This window comes from Lepidochelys kempii, chromosome 24, assembly GCF_965140285.1.
Source record: "Lepidochelys kempii isolate rLepKem1 chromosome 24, rLepKem1.hap1, whole genome shotgun sequence".
Taxonomy (NCBI): domain Eukaryota; kingdom Metazoa; phylum Chordata; order Testudines; family Cheloniidae; genus Lepidochelys; species Lepidochelys kempii.
In genome coordinates this window covers 17567866-17590320 of record NC_136403.1, presented here as the reverse complement: position 1 = coordinate 17590320, position 22455 = coordinate 17567866, and the positions used below count along the sequence as shown (strand labels likewise).

Here is a 22455-nt window from a genome sequence, read left to right as displayed (position 1 = left end):
TCTCAAGCTAAGAGGGCTTGCACGTACTCAGTGCTTGGCTAGGAAAGCTCCCAAAATCCAGAGAGCGCTGCAGGGAGCAGAGTTAGTGATCCAGTGCTCAGGGGCACTCTCCCCAGACAGTCAGGGCTGGCCCCAATGCCCCAGGCCAGTGCTAGGGGGCGCTGTGCTGCAGGGAGTGGGGTCAGGGGGCTCTCCCCTGGCACTCAGGGCTGGCCCCGATGCCCCAGCGGGGCGCTAGGGGTCACCGATCTCCTTTCTGTGGTGTTTCCAGAGAATCATGGCCATGTCGGGCTGGATGGGATCATGCCGTCCAGCCCCCTGCATCGAGGCAGGACCAAGTAAACCCAGACCTGCCCTGATTGGGGTTCGTCCAGCCCCACTGGGGCTAGATGGCCTTGCTAGATGTGTCGTTTGTGGGTGGCCAGGAGAGGTGGCAGGGAACTGTCACTCTTAGCAGACCAGGTGGACACTTGTGTGCCCTCCATCTTCTTGCCATGGCTTTAGCTCTCTCTGGAGTAAGGCTGGATAGGGGCAGTCCCCTAGTCCTGGGGGGCCGATGGGGAGACGCTCACGCTTCCTCCCAAGGAGTCATGGTTTCATAACCCCAAGACATGTGCGATTTCACCTTTGCCTGTTAGCTGCTGGTTACAGGTGTCTGGCCATGTTTAGTGAGCTGATCCTGGGCACAATGCTGCCTCTCTCAAAGGCAGAAGGAAATGGTGCATCTTGGGCTAAACCTGGAGGGGTCTGTATGGGTCTCACTTCATTTATTTATTAGGTGCATTACGGTAGCTCCAGGGCACTCTAATCATGGGCCAGGATCCCCATTTCGCCAGGCGCTGCACGGACACAGAATAAAGTCAGTCCTTGCCCCAAAGACCTTCCAGTCTAAGAGAAGAGAAGCCAGCTGGAGCCAGACAAACGGAAAGGGGAGGGCAAGGAAATCACAAGGCAGTTTAGCCCAGAAGATGTTTACAGGGAGATCCCCCCAAGCGTGAAGGAGAGCGCGGGGGTGTCGTGTCACCGAGGGGCTTGTCTGGAAATGTACCAAGCGGGAGATCGAGGCTGGCAGCAAGGGCTGACCCACGGTGGGAGTGCGAATGAGAAAGGAAAGGTCGGGTGGGGATTGGCCCTGAAGGCCTGTCTGAGTGAAGAGAAGCAGCTGACATTTGAGGAGCTGGAGAAGGGGAAGCCAGTGCAGGGCTGCAAAGCAAAGAGAGGGGTGGCGTAGACAAAGCAGTGGGCTCAGGGAGCGATCTCGGAATACCAGGATGGGCAGGGATGGTGTCCCTAGCCTCTCTTTGCCAGAAGCTGGGAATGGGTGACAGGATCATTTGATGATTCCCTGTTCTGTTCATTCCCTCTGGGCCACCTGGCACTGGCCACTGACAGGATCCTGGGCTAGATGGACCTTTGCTCTGACCCAATAGGGCCGTTCTTATGTTCTTATGCATCTGAGCAGGGCAGGATTGCATTTATCAAGGCTGGAGAAGGGGATGTCACAGCAATCGAGATGTGAGCCAGGAGGAGTTTTAGCTCTGTGGATGGATGGGAAAGGCTATTTCTAGGACCTCTATTTTGGCGGGGGGTTAATTTCATTTCTCAGGGTTTATTTTTAGCAATTTTGCAGTTCTCTGCAGAGGTCCAAAAATTGGACTTTGATTTTGTAAATACTCACTCCAAAGAGTAATGTCCGTTATATGCATTGCTCATTACAATAGTATATACTTGGGCTTGGCAGAATTCAACTAATAATAGTGATGTTTGTTTTTAAGCCTTTTGTTCCATTTGTATCTATTTAAATTTCACAGTTGCGGGAAAGTATGAAGGGGGATCAGATCAGTAGCGTGGCTGGCGGGGAGCGGGGCAGCGGCCGCTCTCCCACCGAGCAGAAGTGACCGTCAGGTCAGGCAGAGCTCCGGGTCTTCGGCGGCGGGTCCTTCACTCGCTCTGGTCTTTGGCGGCATTGGGTGGGCGGAGGGTCCTTCAGGGCTGCTGAAGACCAGAGCCAGTGAAGGACCTGCCGCCAAAGTGTTGCCGAAGACCCGGAGCGCCGCCTGACACCCCCCCCCCCGCCGAAGACCCGGAGCTTCACCTGTTTTCTCCACCTGGCTACGCCACTGGATCAGATACTAAGTGTTGAATGATGGTAGATGCTGAGATTCAAAAAGTAAAAGCTTTATAACCATTAAAACACAAATTGTCAATATCCCATGTCAAAATACACCAAGTAAATAGTCTTCAATCAAACTTCGATAAGTTCTCAAGCAGTGTTTCTCTGACTCTGCCTTTCTGTACATTTCAGTTATTATCAATGGAGATATTTTTTCCTTCATGTTTTGTGGATGTCCGGTGAAATTGATGCTTACTGACATTTACCAATAAAAACAAATCCTTCCATGCCTGTAATGAACAATCTCTCTCTGGAACGTTTCCCAGTGCGCGTTTACTGTAGGACTGTTTCAAACTATGGCAAAAAACACTAGTGAGCCTCTAGTGTGCAGCAGCCGTGCCCACACAGAGAAATTAATGCACCCCATGACGGAGCGGTTTAGAAACCACCCCCCTGCAGTCAGCGTTACCACTCGGGGTGGGTACAAGTAAAAGTTTCTGGTGTTTTGGCGGGATGCATTGGATAAACGCCATTGTGGTTTTGTATCCGTCCAAAGAGCGCAGTGACTGTCTCGGTTCGCCCATCTATTCGACATTGGTGAGGCCTCATCTGGAGTACTGTGTCCAGTTTTGGGCCCCATACTTCAAGAAGGATGTGGATAAATTGGAGAGAGTCCAGCAAAGGGCAACAAAAATGATTAGGGGTCTGGAACACATGAGTTATGAGGAGAGGCTGAGGGAGCTGGGATTGTTTAGCCTGCAGAAGAGAAGAATGAGGGGGGATTTGATAGCTGCTTTCAACTACCTGAAAGGGGGTTCCAAAGAGGATGGATCTAGACTGTTCTCAATGGTAGCAGATGACAGAACGAGGAGTAATGGTCTCAAGTTGCAGTGCGGGAGGTTTAGATTGGATATTAGGAAAAACTTTTTCACTAAGAGGGTGGTGAAACACTGGAATGCGTTACCTAGGGAGGTGGTAGAATCTCCTTCCTTAGAGGTTTTTAAGGTCAGGCTTGACAAAGCCCTGGCTGGGATGATTTAACTGGGAATTGGTCCTGCTTTGAGCAGGGGGTTGGACTAGATGACCTTCTGGGGTCCCTTCCAACCCTGATATTCTATGATATTCTATGTAGTTGTTATTGCTCAATATGCTATACGATCTGTCCCCGCTTGTATTTCGCTGTGGTATTCTGATACCTTTCCCAGACCTGAAGAAGAGCTCTGTGTTAACATGGGGGCAGGTTGGAGAAGTTTTGGTGGTGCCCAGAACAGGTCCAAGTCCCCGTCCCCCCTGCTTAAGGCTCTGGGAGGGAGTTTGGGTGCAGGGTGCGGGCTCTAGGCTGGGGCAGGGGATTGGGGTGCGGGAGGGTGTGCAGGGTGCAGGCTCTTGGAGGGAGTTTGCGTGCGGGAGGGGGTGAGGGATCAGGCTCTGGGAGAAGTTTGGGTGTGGGGGGAAAGGGGTCAGGCTCTGGGAGGGAGTTTGCGTGCGGGAGGGGGTGAGGGATCAGGCTCTGGGAGAAGTTTGGGTGTGGGGGGAAAGGGGTCAGGCTCTGGGAGGGAGTTTGGGTGCGGGAGGGGGTGAGGGGTGAGGCGCTTACCTGGGGCAGCTCCTGTAAGTGACCCGCACCCCCTTCCGGCAGCAGTTCTTAGACCGGGGGGCACAGGGGGTCTCCATGCGCTGCTGCCTGCAGGCACCACCCCCACAGCTCCCAGTAGCCGCAGGGGCAGCATGGAGAGACCGTACCCCCACCCCCTGCCCAGGGGCCGCAGGAAAGGGATCTGGAGTGGAGTGAGTGGGCAGGAAGCCACCTGGGCCCCCCTGCGCCGGGGGCAGCATGCAGGCTCAGGGGACGCGCCACGGGAGGCGTGCATAGGCAGCCGCCGGCACGGCCGGGGGAGAGACCTGGCCCTGAACTTTGGTGGAGCCGGGCCCCCGTGCTCTGAATATTGGTGGAGCAAGGGCACCACAGGCCCATCCAACTCGCCACCCCTGTCTGTGTAAGCTCCAAAGCTTGTCTCTCTCCCCAACAGAAATGGGTCCAATAAAAGCTATTCCCTTCCCCGCCTTGTCTCGCTAATATCCTGGAACCAACACTGCAAACAACACCATTGTGTTGTCATTTTCTAAGATCGCTCTGGCTGTTCTCGTTAGCTATATAAATGGCCAACCCCTCTTTGAACCTTGCTCAACTCTTCGCCTTCATGACATCATGGGGTGGTGAGTTCCCCACACTGTGTGAAAAAGGAGCTCCTTTCTTCGATTTGAATTCCCAACCTTCACTTTTATTAAATGCCCCCTTGCTCTTGTGTTAGGGGACAGGGAAGACAGAAGCTCAGCGGCCAGGGGAAAGGGGGTGGGGGCAAAAGGGGCAACGACATTAAAGTCAGCTGGGTACGGGCCCTTGATCATTCTCATGGTCCTTCTCTAAACCCCCTCTAGTTCTGCCATGTCCTTTTAGAGATTTATATGAATATTTTCGGTATTATAACTTGAAGTTAGGGCTGGTTTCTGACTCCGCCTGGCTGCTTTTTCCTTGTGCAAGATTTTTGGGGAACAAGAGCTCAGCCAGGGAAACGACTCCCAAATTCTCTCTGTAATATTTCCTCTAGAAGAGGGAAGTCGTGCTGGCCATATTCAAAGCTAGACAGGAGAAAAACCTGCGGGGAAGTCACCCCTTCTCTCTGCAAGTGTGTCATGCAGGTGTCTCTGATTTTCTGCAGAATTCGCTCTTCATTATAGGTAGAAGGCTGATGCCTCCGGGCAGGAAGCAACTCCTGGTCCACCTTGGAGCGCACAAAATAAACCTTCTTCCCCGCTCGCTGGATCTTCCGGGCCAAGCCAGCATGGGTGGCTGTGAAGTGATGGGAGGAGAAGATAAGGAACGCATCGTATTGGCTCAAGCTGAAGAGATCAAGGTCTGTGTCTGATTGACGCTTTGTCGGCCCGAACCCCGGCAGGTCCCATATAGTAATATTGGGCTGTTTGGGAAGCAGGTAAGAAGTTGGTACCATTGTTGTCTCCACCACCCCGGTTTTAGCAGCACCTTCCTCTTCATCACCCAGGCCTCTAATGGCATTGACAAAGGATGATTTCCCAGCGCCCGTCTGCCCCAGGAGAGCGATCCTACACCTGGTCTTTTGTGATGACCCCCCATCCTCCTGCCACGCAGAGTCCACTTCAGAAAAATCACTTGCTTCAGAAGTGAACTTGTCGCTCCAGGAGTCCGCACTATCCCCATCCGAGCCCAGCCGCCGGCCTTGGAAAAGGAAAAGAAACGTTTCAATTGCAGTTGGCTTTAAAAGTCCCTGTCAAACATGAAACTCTCAACTCTGATTTCAGCCTCCAGTGATGTTCCATAGGGGGCTGGCAGGGCTCTTCCCCACGCATGGCTGGGACGCTGCTGTGGGCTGCCCATTCGTGATTCCCTTGTGGGTCATTGCCAGCCTCTGTCATTTACAGCATCCGTTAGGCAGGGCTTGGAAACATCCAGTACATGCCCATATCTGTAGCTGCCCCTACCGAAAGCTGCTCGCTTGTTCTCCAGAATCACGGCTTTCCTTTTTTAAAGTAACTCTCTAAGTGTTATGCTTGTGGAGAGAATCTCAGAGTGATGAGTTGAGGGTAACAAATGCAGAGATGAGTCTACAGATAACCTGGGGCAATAGATGTGAGAGGAGGAACTCCCCGAGTGTTACTGATGCAGCGCTTGCCTGAGTCTGCAGAGAGCCTGAGACCATCGCTGGAATAGCAGGGGACTGCAGGTCAGGATCAAGGGTCACTGGCAGGGCTGAGGGGGTGGGGAGCTCAGGGCTGGGGTGGCGGGGGCTGCAGGTCAGGACTGAGCTGTGTCTCTGCCTTGTTTAGTGTCTCCTCCTCTTGCCTTCCGCACTCACAAGTTGGATTTACAATGGAAGTGACATTTTACCATAGATCACACCCCATCCACAGCCCAGGGTGGCCAGGAGACAGCATGTGGGGGGGGGGTCAGGGGGGGAGGGTGGCTGGAATGTGTGTGTGGGGGACACAGCAGCATTTCCCGTCCCAGTCACCAGCAGACCCAGTTGATGCTTTTATCTCTGCTCCAGGCTCTGTGGGGAAAGCTATTTTCAGCCTTCTGAGCTCGCCCATGACTGTCTGCCTGGGCTGAGGAGCTCGCCCCCAGCTGCAGTTCCTGGGGGCCTTATTGGAAATCCTGGGAGGTGGGCGGGCCCTTCCCCCGTTCCTGGGGGGACAAGAAACTTACAAACGGAACCAAGAGCCAGAACCTGGTCTACAGGCGGCTCCCGCCCATTCAGCTGGCTGTGATGGTCAGGAATCAGGGCCTGCAGCAGAGCTGGTCTCTGGGCAACCTAACGAGCACAGCCTGGAGTGGGCTCCCTAACTGGCTACTCCGCCTGATGAGCTGAAAGAGTCAGCAGACCGGCTCTGGAGAAGCAGCAGTTTGGGGGCTGCTCAAAGCATGTGCCCACGGCTGTGATGATCCTGCCCTGCTTCTGCCTTGCTCCTCTCCAGGTAACCTGGCTCGACCCGCAGCCCCAGTTCCTGATTTCTGACGTGGAGTAACGCACACGCAAACCAGCCCCTGACTTTGTATTAGAGTCCAAACACAGAGCGGGGGCCCCGTAGCACTGGGCACTGCACACCCTGACCGAAATCAGGGCTGCATATTGTTGGGTGCTGCACAGATGCCAACCAAAATCTGGGGCCCCACGGCGCCAGGCGCTGCACAAACCCAGAGAGAGACATTCCCCTGCCCCTAAGAGCGCCCAATCTCTTTAACATCTTCATTCTGCTCTGGAAGAAGGGAGCAACTTGTTAGTGACATGCCTAGATATGAAATTGGGAAGACAGCAAACACGTGTGAGAAATAATCCACAGAGACCTAGAGAGTTAAGAAATAATGGGAGGTCTATGACATAAACCTTTTGAATTAGTTTTTTAGAATCATTCTTTTGAATTAGTTTTCCTTCTTCTGTGAAAATAGCACGGCTTACAAGTGGGACTTTACCTTTCTTGCTAGGCTTCCGGGCAATATTTCTGGGAACCTTTTCCCTTGCAGGAGACTTTCCACGAGAGAATTTTGGCTGTTTTGGCTTCTCCCATGCGCGTCGTTCATCCCAGGCTGGTGTCTAGAAAAGATTGACATTGGAGTGAATAGAACGGCTGCGTTTACATTGCAATCGGCACAACTCTGATTGAACTAGCTCGTTTAAAATAGAGGCGTGACTGCAGGGGTACAGGCAGCGTCTCAGGCTAGCTGCCCCAGGACGTGTCTAGGATCTCGGACGGGATTGTACCCGGGGGCTACGGCTTGCGTCTCCACGGCCCCGCTGCGAGGGGCTAGCTGGATCGGAGCCGGCATGTGCATCTCTGCCCACGCTGGGAATGATACGTCCCAGCTGCAATGTGGATGAACGCTCTGCATCACCTCTGCTGGGCTAACAGGAGTGAAGGTAGGAAAGGCATAAAACCGTATCCTCCGCCTGAAGGCCTTGGCGAAATCCTTGGGGCAGGTGAGCGAGGCAAGGCTGGCAAGCCATAAGCTGAAGCAAGCTCCTGGTGCCCCGTTTCTTCAAAATCTCAACAGGGAGGGAAGCAGGAGCCCCTTTTCTCCTCCTTTGGGCCTGGCTGCAGATGGCTTCTGGCTGCGCTGGGGAGGCCTAATCCACAGGCTGGTGTTTACTGGGTGCGTTACCGTCTCGGCACAGGCTGGGTGGGGCCGGTAAGGACTAAGGTGGCCGGTTCTTCGTGCCAGCAGCCCCCCCCCCCTTCACCTCAGCTTCACTCCTCTGACTCCCTGTTCCCCTCGGCACCCCCTGTACCCCCCTTGCCCCTTCCCCTGTGCTAATGCAATGCGCCTCGTTTCCAGCCCTCCCATTGCTCGCTCCGCTGGTGCGTTCTCCCCCTTCCCTGACCGTGTCTATTTAGACAATAGTCTTTCATTGTTTCCTTGCCCTCCCCCGTCCATCTGGCCGTCTCCAGCTGGCGTCTCTTGGCTTCTACATAGACTAGAAGCTCTTTGCGGCAGGGACTCTGTTCTGTGTTTGTGCAGCGCCTGGTGCACTGGGGTCCTGGGTCAGGATAGGGGTGCCTGGGCACTACCGCGATACACCTAATAAAGGACACGAATAATGCACAGCGCCCAGTGCAGTGGGGTCCTGCAGCAGGATAGGGGCGCGTGGGTGCTACCATAATACACCTAATAAAGGGCACTAATAATATCACAGTGCCTAGCACAGTGGGGTCCCAGGCCAGGTTAGGGGTGCTACCGTAATGCACCTAATAAACAATAGGTTTTTATTATTAGGGGTTAGACTTGATGACCTTTGTGGTCCCTTCTAACCCTGTGGGTCTATGAGTCTATTATTATTATTTATTATCACATTTCAATTTTCTGCTGTAATTTTCGAAACAAAACAAATTCAATTCAAACCAACTATGTTCATTCTCAAAATGTTGATTTGTTTCCCTTTTTTTAATTTTCAGGAAGTGGTTTTTTTTCCCTTTTTGGCATTGGATAAAGGCGGGGAAAGGTTTTTTAAAAGTATGATAAAGTGAAGGACAACCTGCTTCTCCCACCTTTCTAGTGTTTTCCAGCTAGAACCTGGAAAACAGTAAGAAAGGGATTGAAAATGTATTTTTTCCACACTAAAAGAAAAGGAGGACTTGTGGCACCTTAGAGACTAACAAATTTATTTGAGCATAAGCTTTCGTGAGCTACAGCTCACTGCATCGGATGCATTCACACTGTTTACCAACTTTTGCCAATTGGAAAAGGGGGGGGGCAAAGTGGCTGGAAAACCAAAAATGGGAAAAACGTGGTTTTTGAAAATCATTTTCAGCACAAAAAAAATATAGTTTCCAAAACCCTTATTTTTTAACCTGGAAAGTTTTAAAAACTGGAAAACTTTGGTCAAAAAGCCATTTTTCATCATAAGAATGTTTCAACGGTACCATTTTGACCAGCTCTAATTAGACTTCACCTTGACCAGAGGCGGATTAAGATTTCATGGGGCCCTGAGCTCTTCCACTTGCAGTCCCCCCCTGTTCCGCCCCTACCCCCTTCGGCCCCACCCTGTTCCACACACAGTCAGCCCCATTCTCCCCCTACCCCCCCACTGCGGCCACACAACATTGCTCCTTTCTGCTCCCCCCCACCCCATGGCCCCGAGACTGGAGAAGCTCTGTCCCCCTCCCCTGCCATAGCCCTGAGGCTGCAGCAGGGAGCTGGAGTCCCGGGGGCCCTAGGCGTAGTTTGACTGCTATATCTCGGGGGACAACTTGCGCCCATGCAGGCTGAAGCGAGTCCCCTGGGTTCACTGGCTCTCTCCTCCAGCCTACAGTGGGACCTGGGCTGCCGGTGCTGTGGAGGGGACAGGACTGCTCTGGGACTGCTCCAGTTACCTCCTTGCTGGGGCTGCTGCTGCGCAGGGAATGCCACATGCTGGGCTCCTGGTTCCCCCCGCCTATCCCCTTCTCCTCCCCTCACCCCACCTCCCTTTGCTATGCCCCCCCCTTCCCCGTGGGCACTCAGGGTTGTAGAGGAAACAGATGGGAACTAAGGAGGCGGCATCCAGCTGCTAAGGCAGGGCCCTCCGCTGCTTCCTTCCCCTCCGCTCCCCGGGAGCCAAAACATGCGGGGTGGGGGGGTAGGGGGGGGAGCGTTCACAGAAATTGGTGGGGGAGTTGCATGTGACCCCCCCCCACATGTCTTGCCTCTGTTGGGAGGGAAATGCGCCCGCCCCCCCCCCCGCACCCTCCTAAGTTACACCTATGCCCGGGGCTGCAGCTGGGGTCCAGGCACTGCGGCTTCTCCTGCAGGGGAGCAGGGTCAGAACACAGGGGCCCCATTTTTCCGGGGCTCCCCAATTGGCCAGGGCGCCTGCACACAAGCCCCATCAACCCAGTGGCTAATCCGCTACTGATCTTGACGGGTCAAAAGGAATGGATCACAGAACTAAAAATGAGTGGCTGTTTAGAAGCAAGTGGTCATGACTTGGTCACATTTGTCATGTGCAATCAGAATAAAGTCCCAAGCGGTAATATAGATACAGGGTGTTTTAACAGGGCCAGTTTCTGAAAACAATTACAATATGTATCAGCTGGGAGAAAGAATGTAAAGAGAAAACTGTCAATGATAATTAGGAATGGTTTAAGAACATTTTACTAGATGCCCAGAAAACTACAATCCCAGATGAGAAAGAGTTTAAAAAAACAGCCTGCTTAGAGATGAAGTGAAAAAGCTTCAAAAAATAATATGTAACAACTGGAAGAAAGGAGAAGTTGATAGCAATGACTACAAATTAGAAGCTAGGCATTGTAGAAAATTGATGAGGGAAGCAAATGGACACAAGGAGAAATGTACAGCCTCCAGAATTAAGGCAATAAGAATAAGATCACAGTCTATAAATACCTACATGGGGAATAGAAAATTGATAACAGAGGGCTCTTCAGTCAAGCAGAGAAAGGTTTGACATGATACAATGGGTGGAAATTGAAGCTAGACAAACTCAGACTGGAAATAAGGTTTAACTGTGAGAGTAATTAATCACTGGAACAAATTACCAGGGATTGTGGTGAATTCTCCATGACTGGCAATTTTAAAATCAAGATTGGATGTTTTTCTAAAGGATCTTATTGGGGCAGTTCTCTGGTCTGCGTTATCCAGGAGGTCAGACCAGAAGATCAGATTTGTCTGCTCTGTCCGGAATCTATGCATTCCTGAGCAATTATAAACTCCTCACAGTCCATCCAGGTGCGGGGTACCTGCACCATGACATTTGGTGTCAGAAAACTATCAGCCTTAAAAATTCTGGTGGAGAAGGGGAGGCAGGGAATTTTTTTCTTTGTGGCTGGAGACTGCTGAGTGCAAATGTAATTAAACAGAGGGATTTCAAACAGGTAAAAGAAAAATGCTCAAAGCGGCATAAACCCTCCTCACACCTGTAATGAAGATGCCTTCCAATAGACACACCAAGGAAAGAAAAATGTTTTGAAACTCACCTGCCAGGACTCTCGAGTCTGTTTGGTATCATCCACTCTTATGTCCCACAAGAAATATGCTTCCGGCTGCGCTCTTCCCTCCACGTTGTCATTTTTCTCCTCATAGTCATCAGACAGACGGATATCTGTCTGTTCAGCCTCCAATTGGAAGGCGTGTTTGGATGGCCTCAGTTTCCATCGGACGGGAAGACGATGCATTTTAATGATGATAACCATTACCAACAGGGAAAGAGCAAGAAGAAGAAGAAGAGGTGCCCAAAAGAACCAGACACAACTGGCGCCTGTAAGAAATGGGGGGTGGGAGGGAAGAAAAATCCACAAAACCCAGAATGCTTCTGTGAGCACAGCAGGGTCCCAGGAAACGCCCCCCAAGAGGGGTTGGGAATTTCAGATACCTTTCCCACTGCCACGAGTCCGGGGGATGGCCAATATTGTCAGAGCTGCACAGAGAGATCATCTCTTGGAGACTTCTCCTCCCATTTGCCCGTAGGGTTCCCACCTTTCTGCTGGTAACCAGACCCATGAGGAAGCCACGCCCCCTTCTTCATCTCTTCCCACCAAGGCCCCACCCCGTTGCTTGCTCCTCTCCCCACATTGCTCGCTGGATCGTCTCAAGGGGCCCACCAGCAGGTAGGAGGTGGCCTTGGTTGAGCAGGGGCTGGGGTGGGGTAATGACCCGGTGCCTCCCTCCACCCCGCGGTAACTGGACTTTTGGTTTGGGTGCCACTGAGGGTTGCCAGGTCCCAGAAAACCACCCAGACAGAGAAGCCAAAAACCAGAGTACCTGGGTAAAAACAAGACCGTTGGCAACCCTATTTGCCTGTGCTTGGGCCCTCTGACCTCTTCCCCTTTGCTACCACTGAGATTCACCAGCGATCGCCTTGGCCCCCCATGTACCATCTCGCTGAGCCGTCTGACTCTGCTCCCCAGTGGGTTATGGTGATGTGATAACCCACTGCCACGTGGAGCAGTTCCTAGCGGCCCAGCTACCCTGACCCTGGGACTTGTGCGGTACCCTGTAAGAGGAGCCCTACCCTTCTCCACGGTAACTCTCATCCGCATGGAAAACCTGCCCAGTTCGGGTTTGACGTGGCAGGTGTAGACCCCGCCATCTGACAGCCGGACGTTCTCGAGTCTCAGGGACGCGATTCCTTCGTGGAATCTCTCCGGATACAGCTGGGTCCGGCCCCAGTAAGCCTTATTCTGTCTCAGCATCTGGTCCCTCCCATTATAGTACGTGTGAACCAGGAGATCCCGTCCCTCTGCTGTTTCCTTCTTCCAGGTGATGTTCAACAGCCGGAGGTTTTGCTCAGGTTCGAAGGAGCAGCTGAGGGTGACGTCCTCCCCTTCCTGAACTACAACGGGTGACTCTCGTTGTCTTGCCCCTTAAAGAGAAAAATCAATATTTTTTTGTGGAATTTTTCAGACACCAACCAGTGGCTCATGCACACACAACTTGCATACGCTGTAGTCTAAAAGGTAACCACAACACAACACTTCTCTGTTGGTGTTTCCTCAGGGAAACAGCCTGCACCCATCTTCCATTCCACCCCAAAATCTGTAACTGCCAAACCTGAGTGGATTCGCAGAAGGGGAGATGGTGGTTAATACTGGAGTTAGTGATGGAGGGTGCCAGAGAAGCTTTGGTATCAAGGCCATGGATGCACCAAGACAGGGTGAGAGGATTTCCAAAGGGATTCAGGTGCCTACAGCTGCAGAGAGGTGCTTTTGAGAATCCCTCTATGTGCCTAAATCCCTTGACTTCAATGGGAATTAAGCAACAAAAAATGGGAAAAACATTTTTTAGGGGGGGTGACAATTTGCATTTAGTTGAAAAGCTGTTTTCCACCCAACAAACGTTTGGACAGCATCATTTCGACCAGCTGTAGCCTCAGAGGCCAGCAAAGCCCATTGTAGGAGGCGACATACTCAGCACTGTCAGCGACATCTCCTCAGACCACGGGCCCAGCTCAGAGTTGACGAAGCAGCTATAAAACCCCTCGTCCTGAATGTGAACATCCCTCAGTCTCAGGGATGCGTCCCCTTTGGCGAATCCTTCTGGATCCAGCTGCGTCCGCCCCCTGTAAGCCTCAGATTGTTTCTCTGTTCCCAAAGAGTAGCTGTGGACCAGCAGGTCTGGTTCTTCGGCTCTTGGCTTCTTCCAGGTGACGTTCACTTGTTGATTTGCTGCCAAGCCGAGTGTGGGAAAGGTGCAGCTCAGGGTAATGTCCTTGCCGCACTGAGCTGTGATGGGTGACTGTGCCACAATGACCCCTGAAAGGAAAGCAAGGGTCGGTATTAGAGTGTTAAAATGACAAGCTATCTCTTTAACGGGTAAGAGGTTTCCGGGTCCCACTCAAAAACTGGGGGTCTGCAGGGAAGTGTGCGATCATCAGTCTGTCTGCAAAGAGCCAGCCTAGAGTAAGATGGGCTGAGTTATACCTCTCTCCCTTTGTCTCTCTCTGGTTTTGGTTCTTCTGTGTTAGGGTTCTGGATTCTTAAGAAATAAGTTTGTGTTATGTCATAATCTTTCCATAAGTGGATTTGAAGTTTGTTTCTAACTTCTCTAGTTGTAATATGTCAATATAACATCTTTCACTTTCAGATCCAGTCTCTCTCTGCCTGTACATTTTTCAGCCCTGATTCCCATTGACACTGAAGCTGCTTTGTGCCACTCTCACTGCATGAAGGGATCTGAAAGTGGGTGAAAATTACAGGGCCAGCGTGGGGCTCAGGCGAACCAAGAACCAGAAGCATAGATGTTAAAGCCAGAATGGACCATTATGACCATTGGCACAACACAGGCCAGAGAGACTCATTTCCTGGCCTGCTTTTGCTAGGCTAAACAAGCCTTTCAGTCTCCTCTCATAAGATCAGCTCTCCATTCCTCTGATCATCCTAGCAGCCCTTCTCTGCACCTGGCTCAGTCCGGATTCATCTTCCCTGAGCAGAATTGGACACGGTTTTCCAGATGAGGTCTCCCCAGTGCCTCATATGCTAGCATGAATGTTTCTCCCCGAGTGTGACAAGGGCAGCGTGTTACAGGGACCAAAATCATTTGGAAGCAGGGGAGTACAGGGGCAGGGGAAGAAAATCATCCAGGCCAGAGGTAAAATGTCTCCAAATCCAGATGGGACAAACGTCAAAACATTTTGTTAATGCTAGGGTGGCCATATTTTCCCAAAGGGAAAACAGGACACCACATGGGGCTGGCCCAAGGCCCCCACCGCCCACCTGCGTGGGGCCAGCCTGAGGCCTCCCTCAACCCCCTGCACGCGGGGCCAGCCCAAGACCCCCTGTCACCCGCTCATGTGGGGCTGGCCTGGCCTAAGCCGCTCTCCCGAGCCCTCCCTCCCATGCAGGGCTGGCCTTGCCACTCGCCCCCCTCCCCACACGTTCCTCCGCCTCCTGCTAGGGGTCGCTCCCCACCTGTTTGACACAACTGTGCATTTGTGCATTTTGCTTTTGCCAACTGAGCCAGGACAGGACTTAAAAATGGGAGTCTCTCGACCAAAGCGGGACGTATGGTCACCCTCGTTAATGCAGAGTTAAGGACGCCCAGTCATAGCTCCTGTCTTACCAGAATGTCGAGTTCAACAAAACTGAGGCTTCTGAAAACCAGGAAGTATTGAGATAAGGTCAACACCCCTGTAACCTTAACTCTGCCCCCCTGGAGTTGGCACAGCAAGAGAATGATCGGTGTGCGCGCTACTTGCCTTCAAAGGGTGGGGCGTAGCTGCACTGAATGGTGGAGGGACTAGTTGGAGCCGCGTGGGAGAGCGGTGAGTGTGATGTGCGGGAGATCTGGGACTGAGCCTCTCCCCGGGTGTGATCCAAAGACCGAGGCGCACGTGTCCGAGCCTGCGTCATTACAATCAGAACTGTACTGAACCGGGGACTTACCGTAGAGGGTCCACAGAGCGAGCGAGTGAAGTGATAACGTGGGGCCAGTTCCCATTACGCTGAAGGCTGTCGGACATCTGCAAGAGAAGGAGCAACATGCTCTGAACGGCTGGATCCTGCCCCAAATGCCTGTTTGAACGCTGACGACCTGGTTCTCGGCTCGGCTCAGCAGGGTCCTAGCGAAAGGTCTCTACAAACCTAGGGTAAACTAATAGAGACTGAAGCGAGGTCTAGGCTACAAACTTACATCGCTATAACCACCTCGCTCAGGGGTGTGAAACATATCCCCCCCCCCGGCTGAGCCACGCAGTTACACCGACTGACCCGCTGGTGTGGAGGAACGTTCCCGGGGGGGGGCACAGTGGGCCAGGGCCAGCCCCCACAGGGATGGGGAGGAAGCGACACCCAGCCCCGCTCTGCCCCCATCTCAGCTTCAGGCCCACCCCCACCCTCAGCCCCTGGCTGCGGGCCTGCTACCGGGCCCCAGCCTCGGCCCCCTTACCCCATCCACATCCTCCCCACCCCGGAAGTGTGGCCATGTTCCCAGCCCTGATTCGGGGCGGGAGGGCGACAGGGGTAAGTGGGGGATGTGACCCTGAAAAGTTTGGGGACCATTGGTTTAGACACATACTGGGGATTCAGGGCTTCTCCCCCTCCCTTCTGCCTAGCCACAAAAGTCTTCCCCCATCACCACATGTTGCTCGGCACCATCATCCCACGAAGGCTGGGGTCCCCCTGACTAAATCCGCGGGCCACGTGCAGCTGTTACGGCCGTGACTCCGTTAGAACAGCAGAGGTCGGTTCGATCTAGAGCTATTAACGTGCAGTTCCGTGTTTAGCAGCCATTTTCGAGGTGCCACTCAGCAGGCCTTCGAAACGTATTCTGGAGAAAATCCCAGCAAGAAATCAGGCCCAGGCGGCAGGGGAATCTCTTACCTTCCACCCCAAAGGCATCAAACCCTCCGATCTTCTCGGTGTGCTGGGGGAAAGGGAATAATTCCTGTTCGTTCCCCGGCACCCGCCCCATCTCTCCCCCCTACGAGAGCAGCCTCTGAGTAACAGGGAAAGTGAAAGTAAACAAGCAACCGCTTATTGAAACAGCACAAAATTCACGCAGCAGCCAGATAATGTAGCTAAAGGAGGCACAGACCTGGAACGCGCGTCCCGAACGCCACAAAAGGATAAAGCCCTAATGTTTGGAGATGGCGCTTTATGGATTCAGGACAGGAACCTCGAGGCCTTGTCTACACACACAGAAGTTACATGTCTTCAGCTGATTTATTTCAGTTGCTTCTTAATTGCTTTAAGAAGAAATAAGAGGGTCCAGGCAAGGGTTTACACTCAATCAGTTAAGTCGTTTTAACAAAGAAACGTGAAAGTTAAACCACTTCAGCTCTGTTTCATCCCTGTAAAGTTGTTGCCCCGATGTTCCCCTGGCACACAGCAGCCTTGATCTCACAGACTCAAGACAAGCAGAGCTGGCAGCGCTCAGTGCTTGGGTGGGACACCAGAAAATTTAAGGTGGCTCCAGGGTGTGGGGTCAGTGACTCAGTAGGGGGTGCTCTCCCCTTGCAGTCAGTGCAATGAACCAGGGCAACACTAGAGGCGCTGTGCTGTGGGGGGCGCGCTCCTGCGGCAGGCAGGCCTGGCCCTAATGCCCCAGAAAGGCACTAGGGGGCGCTGTGCTGCATGGGGGCGGGGTGGGGGTTCTCCCCTGGCTGTCAGGGCTGGTGCCGGTGCCCCGGGGCGGCACTAGGGGGCGCTGTGCTGCAAGGGGGCGGGGTGGGGACTCTCCCCTGGCTGTCAGGGCTGGCCCCAATGCCCCAGGGCGGCACTAGGGGGCGCTGTGCTGCAAGGGGGCAGGGTGGGGACTCTCCCCTGGCTGTCAGGGCTGGCCCCAATGCCCCGGGGCGGCGCTAGGGGGCGCTGTGCTGCAAGGGGGCGGGGTGGGGGTTCTCCCCTGGCTGTCAGGGCTGGTGCCGGTGCCCCAGGGCGACACTAGGGGGCGCTGTGCTGCAAGGGGGCGGGGTGGGGACTCTCCCCTGGCTGTCAGGGCTGGCCCCAATGCCCCGGGGCGGCGCTAGGGGGCGCTGTGCTGCCAGGGGGCGGGGTGGGGACTCTCCCCTGGCTGTCAGGGCTGGTGCTGGTGCCCCAGGGCGGCACTAGGGGGCGCTGTGCTGCAAGGGGGCGGGGTGGGGGTTCTCCCCTGGCTGTCAGGGCTGGTGTCGGTGCCCCAGGGTGGCACTAGGGGGCGCTGTGCTGCAAGGGGGCGGGGTGGGGACTCTCCCCTGGCTGTCAGGGCTGGCCCCAATGCCCCGGGGCGGCGCTAGGGGGCGCTGTGCTGCAAGGGGGCAGGGTGGGGGTTCTCCCCTGGCTGTCAGGGCTGGTGCCGGTGCCCCGGGGCGGCACTAGGGGGCGCTGTGCTGCAAGGGGGCGGGGTGGGGGGCTTAACAGACCTATTTGAGCACCTCTAGCGGTTAAAGAGTTACAGCTTTCTGTATGTTTGCCGGCTACTGAGCTTGGGTTTCCTGTTTGTTCTGGAAGGGGAAATGGGTGGGAACATGTGTTCAGAGCTAATACTGCCCTCTGCAGGCTGCCGAATGACATAAACACACGGGACTTGGATGGCTCAACTCAGGGCTTCCAACTGTTCCTCATCATTCAAAAGGTGCAGAACTCATGGGTGATTCGCAGCTTCTTTTATAAGGGACGTTCCTTTTTTTGGACTCTAATGTGTCTGCATTCTGCTCTCTTCCCCCAACACACACACAGAGTGTCTCTTGATTTTTTTATTATATTTGCATTTCACAACACAAAATCCTGAAATCACAAAAGTGCTAGCAAGTGGTGTTACCTCACACATTTATTGGCTTCTGATGTATTATTTTGTCCCTCCTTTGGGAGTCTATTGGTTCTACGTTTGGATATCGGCAGGGTGAGATGAAGCTGTTTGGGGGAATTGGATAATATCCAAATGAACAAGAACCAGGAGTGAACATTTCAAAAGTGCCTTAGGAGCTAAGGGCTGGCTTTTCAAAGGTATTTAGGTGCCAGAGGATGCAGAAAGGCACCTAGTGGAGTTTTGGGAAGTGCTCCAGCAGGGTAGCCACCCAACTCGCATTGATTTCCAATCCCTCTTTGCACCTTTAGGTACCTAAATAGCTATGGAAATATAGCCCTCAGTCACTTATGAAAATATAACTTTGGTGCCTAAGTCCCTTAGGCTTTGCTGTGACCTGAGTTAAAGAGCCTCCATTGTCTACGTGCTCTCTCTGAGGAGTCTCCATGGTATCCAGTTCCTGGGAAAGTCCTTGGGCGTGTGGATTCCCTTTAGTAGACCATCAGTGCATCTGGCTCCTCCTTTGCAGCATCTGAGAGGCTGGTTGTGGGTGTTCCCAATAAGGCAGCCCTCCCCAGAAACCTTCTGGAAAGAATTGCAGAGAACCTCCATGAAAGTTTCCATGGAGGATTCCTGGGCCATCCCTGTGCACATAAACATCCTTTTTTGGGGGAGAACCCTCTGCATAGCTGGGGCAGCCACAGGGAATCAGCTACCCACTGCACCTCACTTTTCCTTCATATTAAACATAAAATATAAGAGCATGTAACCCCTACAGTTTCATTGGAATTGCATCCCCACCAGAGGTGCCTTCCCCGGCATCACGCCTGACCACGATGCTGTTCTGGGAATGGCTGGACTGCTCTGGGGTTAAAAGTAGCTCCTGGCTCTCAGGAAGAATGGATCCCCTGCTCGCCTGCCTTCCATTCTCCTCCTCCTGCTCTTTGTCCACAGTGTCCTCCTCGTTGTTGCCGGAGGTGGCCCGGGGCTCCTGGGAGGTAGCCATGCTGCATTTTGGGGGTAGCGCTGGGGTCGCCGCTGAGAATCGCACGCAGCTCGTTGTCGAACCAGAATGATTGTTTGCCTCCCTTGTCTTCTGATACCCCTGCCTGCTGAAGTGCTTTGGTTTTCACACGGCACTGTTGCATGTCCCGGGTGTAGCCTGTGTCCCCCGTGCCCCACGCGATCTTTGCGTAGGTGTCGACATTTCTTTGGCTGGATGGGAGCTCTGCCTCCACAGACTCTTCTTCCCACATGGCAATAAGATCCACCGCCTCCCGTGTACTCCACGCTGGGGCACATTTGGGGCATTGAGTCACCATGCTCAGCTAAGCTGTCGACCCATCAACATCAAATTAATTAAGTAATTAAGTCAATGCTACAGGCGGGTTAGGTTGGCGGAAGGGACCTCCTACTGTAGACGCAAAGGCGGCTTCCTTTGACCTAACTTTGTCGTGTAGACCAGGCCTTAATTAATTAATACAACTGGAGCTTCATCGCCGCTCATCAGCAGGTCTGCACTGCCCTAGCGAGATGGCCCAGAGGGCAGCTCACAGTCTGGCCTGGGATCCAGGCCACTGGTGGGTGGGTGTGTTACTGGCCGACGATGGGGCCCAGCTCTTGTCGGGACGGAAAAGGGAATGAGCCAGAGATCAGGGCGACAACATAGAGTCCAGAGAGAGACAGTCAGTATGTGAGGGTGAAGAAACGAGGGGCTGGGGGGCAGCAGGGATGGGCTGGAGGGGTCTGGGACAGTAAAAGGGGCAGTGACATGGGGGGATGATTTGGAGCAGGTGGGGGGGATGGATTGTTTTTACATGTGGCAATTTGCACCCCTCCCTGGGAGCAGGTCAGGGTTAGGAGTCAGGGAAGGAATGCTGGTGGGTTGGAAGCCAGGCCCCCACGCTCTGTCAAATGACAGGACCCCTTGTTCAAGGAGACTCTGAAGAGCCAGAGGGGAAGCTGTGGCCGGGGCTTCACAGAGCAGGGAGCTCCTGCCTGGGATGCTTCACTCTGAGGAGGGGTGTTTGAATGGAGAAACTCCTGTGTGTGGTGTTCGGTGAGGAGCCCTGAAGAAGGGAAACTGAGACAGGGTGCTGTGGAGCTGCTATGCCCACAAGGGGGCGCTCAGTGGGCAGCTGGACTGGTTACCTGGAGGCTCTGGGGTGCAAGGAGAGAGCACAGAAGTTGCAGAGGGGAGTTTTGGTGGTGCTTTGGTCGCAAGGCGAGGTGAATGTGTGAGCAGCCACATCCCCTGTTCTCTTACTGCGTTCACCACCAGCTGCAGGTAACTTCCAGACGGTGCTTGTGCAAAGCTGAAGCACTGGCCTGGCTTGGTCAGTGTTGCTGACTACTTGCCAGGCGGGGTGTGACCCCGATAACAAAACACCTGCACTTTGCTCCTGCCTCGTCACAGAAGAAAGCTGGGAGCTGCTGTGGCTGCAAGGCGGAGGAAGCTTTGAGGTAGCTGGGGCGGGGAGGGCGTTGAGGGGCGGGGAAGGGGGGCACAAGGGGAATGATGGGGAGCCCTGGAGGGCCCCTGAGGGGCCAGGTGGGGCAAGGCAGAGTTGTGGAGCTCTGAGGTACCGAGCGGGGCAATTATAGGGCGGGGGGAAGATACCAAGGAACTAGGGAGATTCTCAGTTACACTAAATCCCCTTCATGCCGCCCGAGTGGTGAGATGAAGCTTAACTGAGATTTCGGACCCCGCATTCCTCTCCACAAAACCCAAAGGCTGTTTCTGTCATTTACAAGGCCCGAAAACGAGGCATTAAAGAATGTGAGAAATCTCTCACCCGCCACAGAATACACATAAAAATACAACCACCAGTTTGGGCTGTTTAATCTCCCAGAGATTTAAACCCTGGAGCTGGACTGGAACCAGCGCTGTGGAGGAGAAAGGCCCATAGCGAGGCCTGGCAGAATTTGTATTTTTATTTGATATCAATGTTTGGTTTTAAGCATTTGTTTTATTTGTATTGATTTCAGTTTTCTCAGTTGTGCACAATTATGGGCTTTAAGGATGTTTATTGATTTAAATGTTCACAGTTGCAGGAAGCCAGGGAAGGTCAGACAATCATAGAATCATAGAATCATAGAATATAAGGGTTGGAAGGGACCCCAGAAGGCCACCCAGTCCAACCCCCCGCTCGAAGCAGGACCAATTCCCAGTTAAATCGTCCCAGCCAGGGCTTTGTCAAGCCTGACCTTAAAAACCTCTAAGGAAGGAGATTCTACCACCTCCCTAGGTAATGCATTCCAGTGTTTCACCACCCTCTTAGTGAAAAAGTTTTTCCTAATATCCAATCTAAACCTTCAATCGGGGGGGTCAGACAAGAATGACAGTAGACATTGAGACTCAGAAGAAGTTGAAACTTTGCAGCTTTTAAAACACAAACTGTCAACGTCGCATGTCAAAACTTTGACCTTAAATCAAATTCTAATCAGCTCTGAAGCAGCATTTCCTGTACTTGGCTGATCTGTCAGTTTCAGTTATCGATGGGAATATTTTCCATTCCCAGCTCCCGTGAGCCAGCCAACGCCCTGGAGAACACAACGCAAACAGGAGCACGTTCTCTTGGCCCTTCCTCCTATGACAGTGGGCCAGCACCCGCAGCTCTGCTCAGTTAAGATTTAGACCACCTTTCGGTATCTTCTAAGTGCTCTAAAGTCTGCATAGTTAATTAGATCGCCTTGATCCAGGGTGTGCCTCATGGCTAGGGTTACTGATCCAAATGTGGGGTCATTTAAGCCAGGGATTCCCAAAATCCAGTGCTTTCCCTCTTCTCCCCCCTCCCCCCCCAAAAAAAATCCTTTTCTTAAGGATCACGGGTTCTACCAATGATTATTTGGTGCCAGACCTGATGAACTCTGTGAAGTTTGCAAGCTTGTGTCTCTTCCACCCAGAAGCTGGTCCCATAAGGATATTCCCGCACCCACAAGGGCGGCGAGATGTATGGAGCATGGGGGGGCCAACTCCACCAAAGTTGGGGGCCAGGTCTCTCCCGCAGCTCCGCCTGCCGCCCCCGCGCACCTCTCCTGGCCTGTCCACCCTGTCCCCATGCCTGCCCCCCATGTGGGAATCGGGAATTAGGAGCGCTTCGATCTCGTGGAGTGGTCTGAGCCCCTCTCCCTCCACCCCTGTGCCTGTCCTGGGTGGTCCTTGGCTTTCACTCCCATCCCCAACTCATCCCCAAAAGCAACACGTACTCCAGACATCACCAGACACCCCTGCTGGCGACCTCCTGCTCTCCTGGCTCCGCAGAGCAGCACATCTGACGGCCCCATCGACTACTCCTGGGAGAATTCTGCTCCAAAGTATTAAAAATATGCACAGCTCGTTAATTATACACGTGCACAGTAGCGCAGAATTCCCCCAGGAGTAACAGTCCGTGCACCAGGGAGGTTCCCCAGTATTTACAGTGCTTCAGGTGTCTGCACCGTGGGGACGGGGATGCAAGTTCCAGCACACGTGCTGGTGGGCGTGAAACCAGCCCCACGGCTGCAAGTCTGTACGTCGCTACCTGAACCGGTTTATTTTTTTAAGGCTGCATTTACACTGACTGAAACGTGCCGTTTCCTTTTCTTGTCTTGGGAA

At 53.3% G+C, this 22455-nt stretch overlaps 1 protein-coding gene across 1 annotated transcript; it reads right to left on the bottom strand.

Annotated features, from left to right (window-relative positions):
* Positions 1-2162: 2162 nt before the first annotated feature.
* LOC140902458 (uncharacterized) lies at positions 2163-16107 on the bottom strand. Its single transcript, XM_073322550.2, has 7 exons — positions 15956-16107; positions 15020-15096; positions 13046-13390; positions 12151-12501; positions 11117-11397; positions 7122-7242; positions 2163-5369 (listed from the first exon to the last, which is right to left on the bottom strand). The coding sequence occupies exons 2-7, from the start codon at positions 15072-15074 to the stop codon at positions 4675-4677; spliced, it is 1848 nt and encodes a 615-aa protein (XP_073178651.2). The 5' UTR covers positions 15075-15096; positions 15956-16107; the 3' UTR covers positions 2163-4674.
* Positions 16108-22455: the final 6348 nt, after the last annotated feature.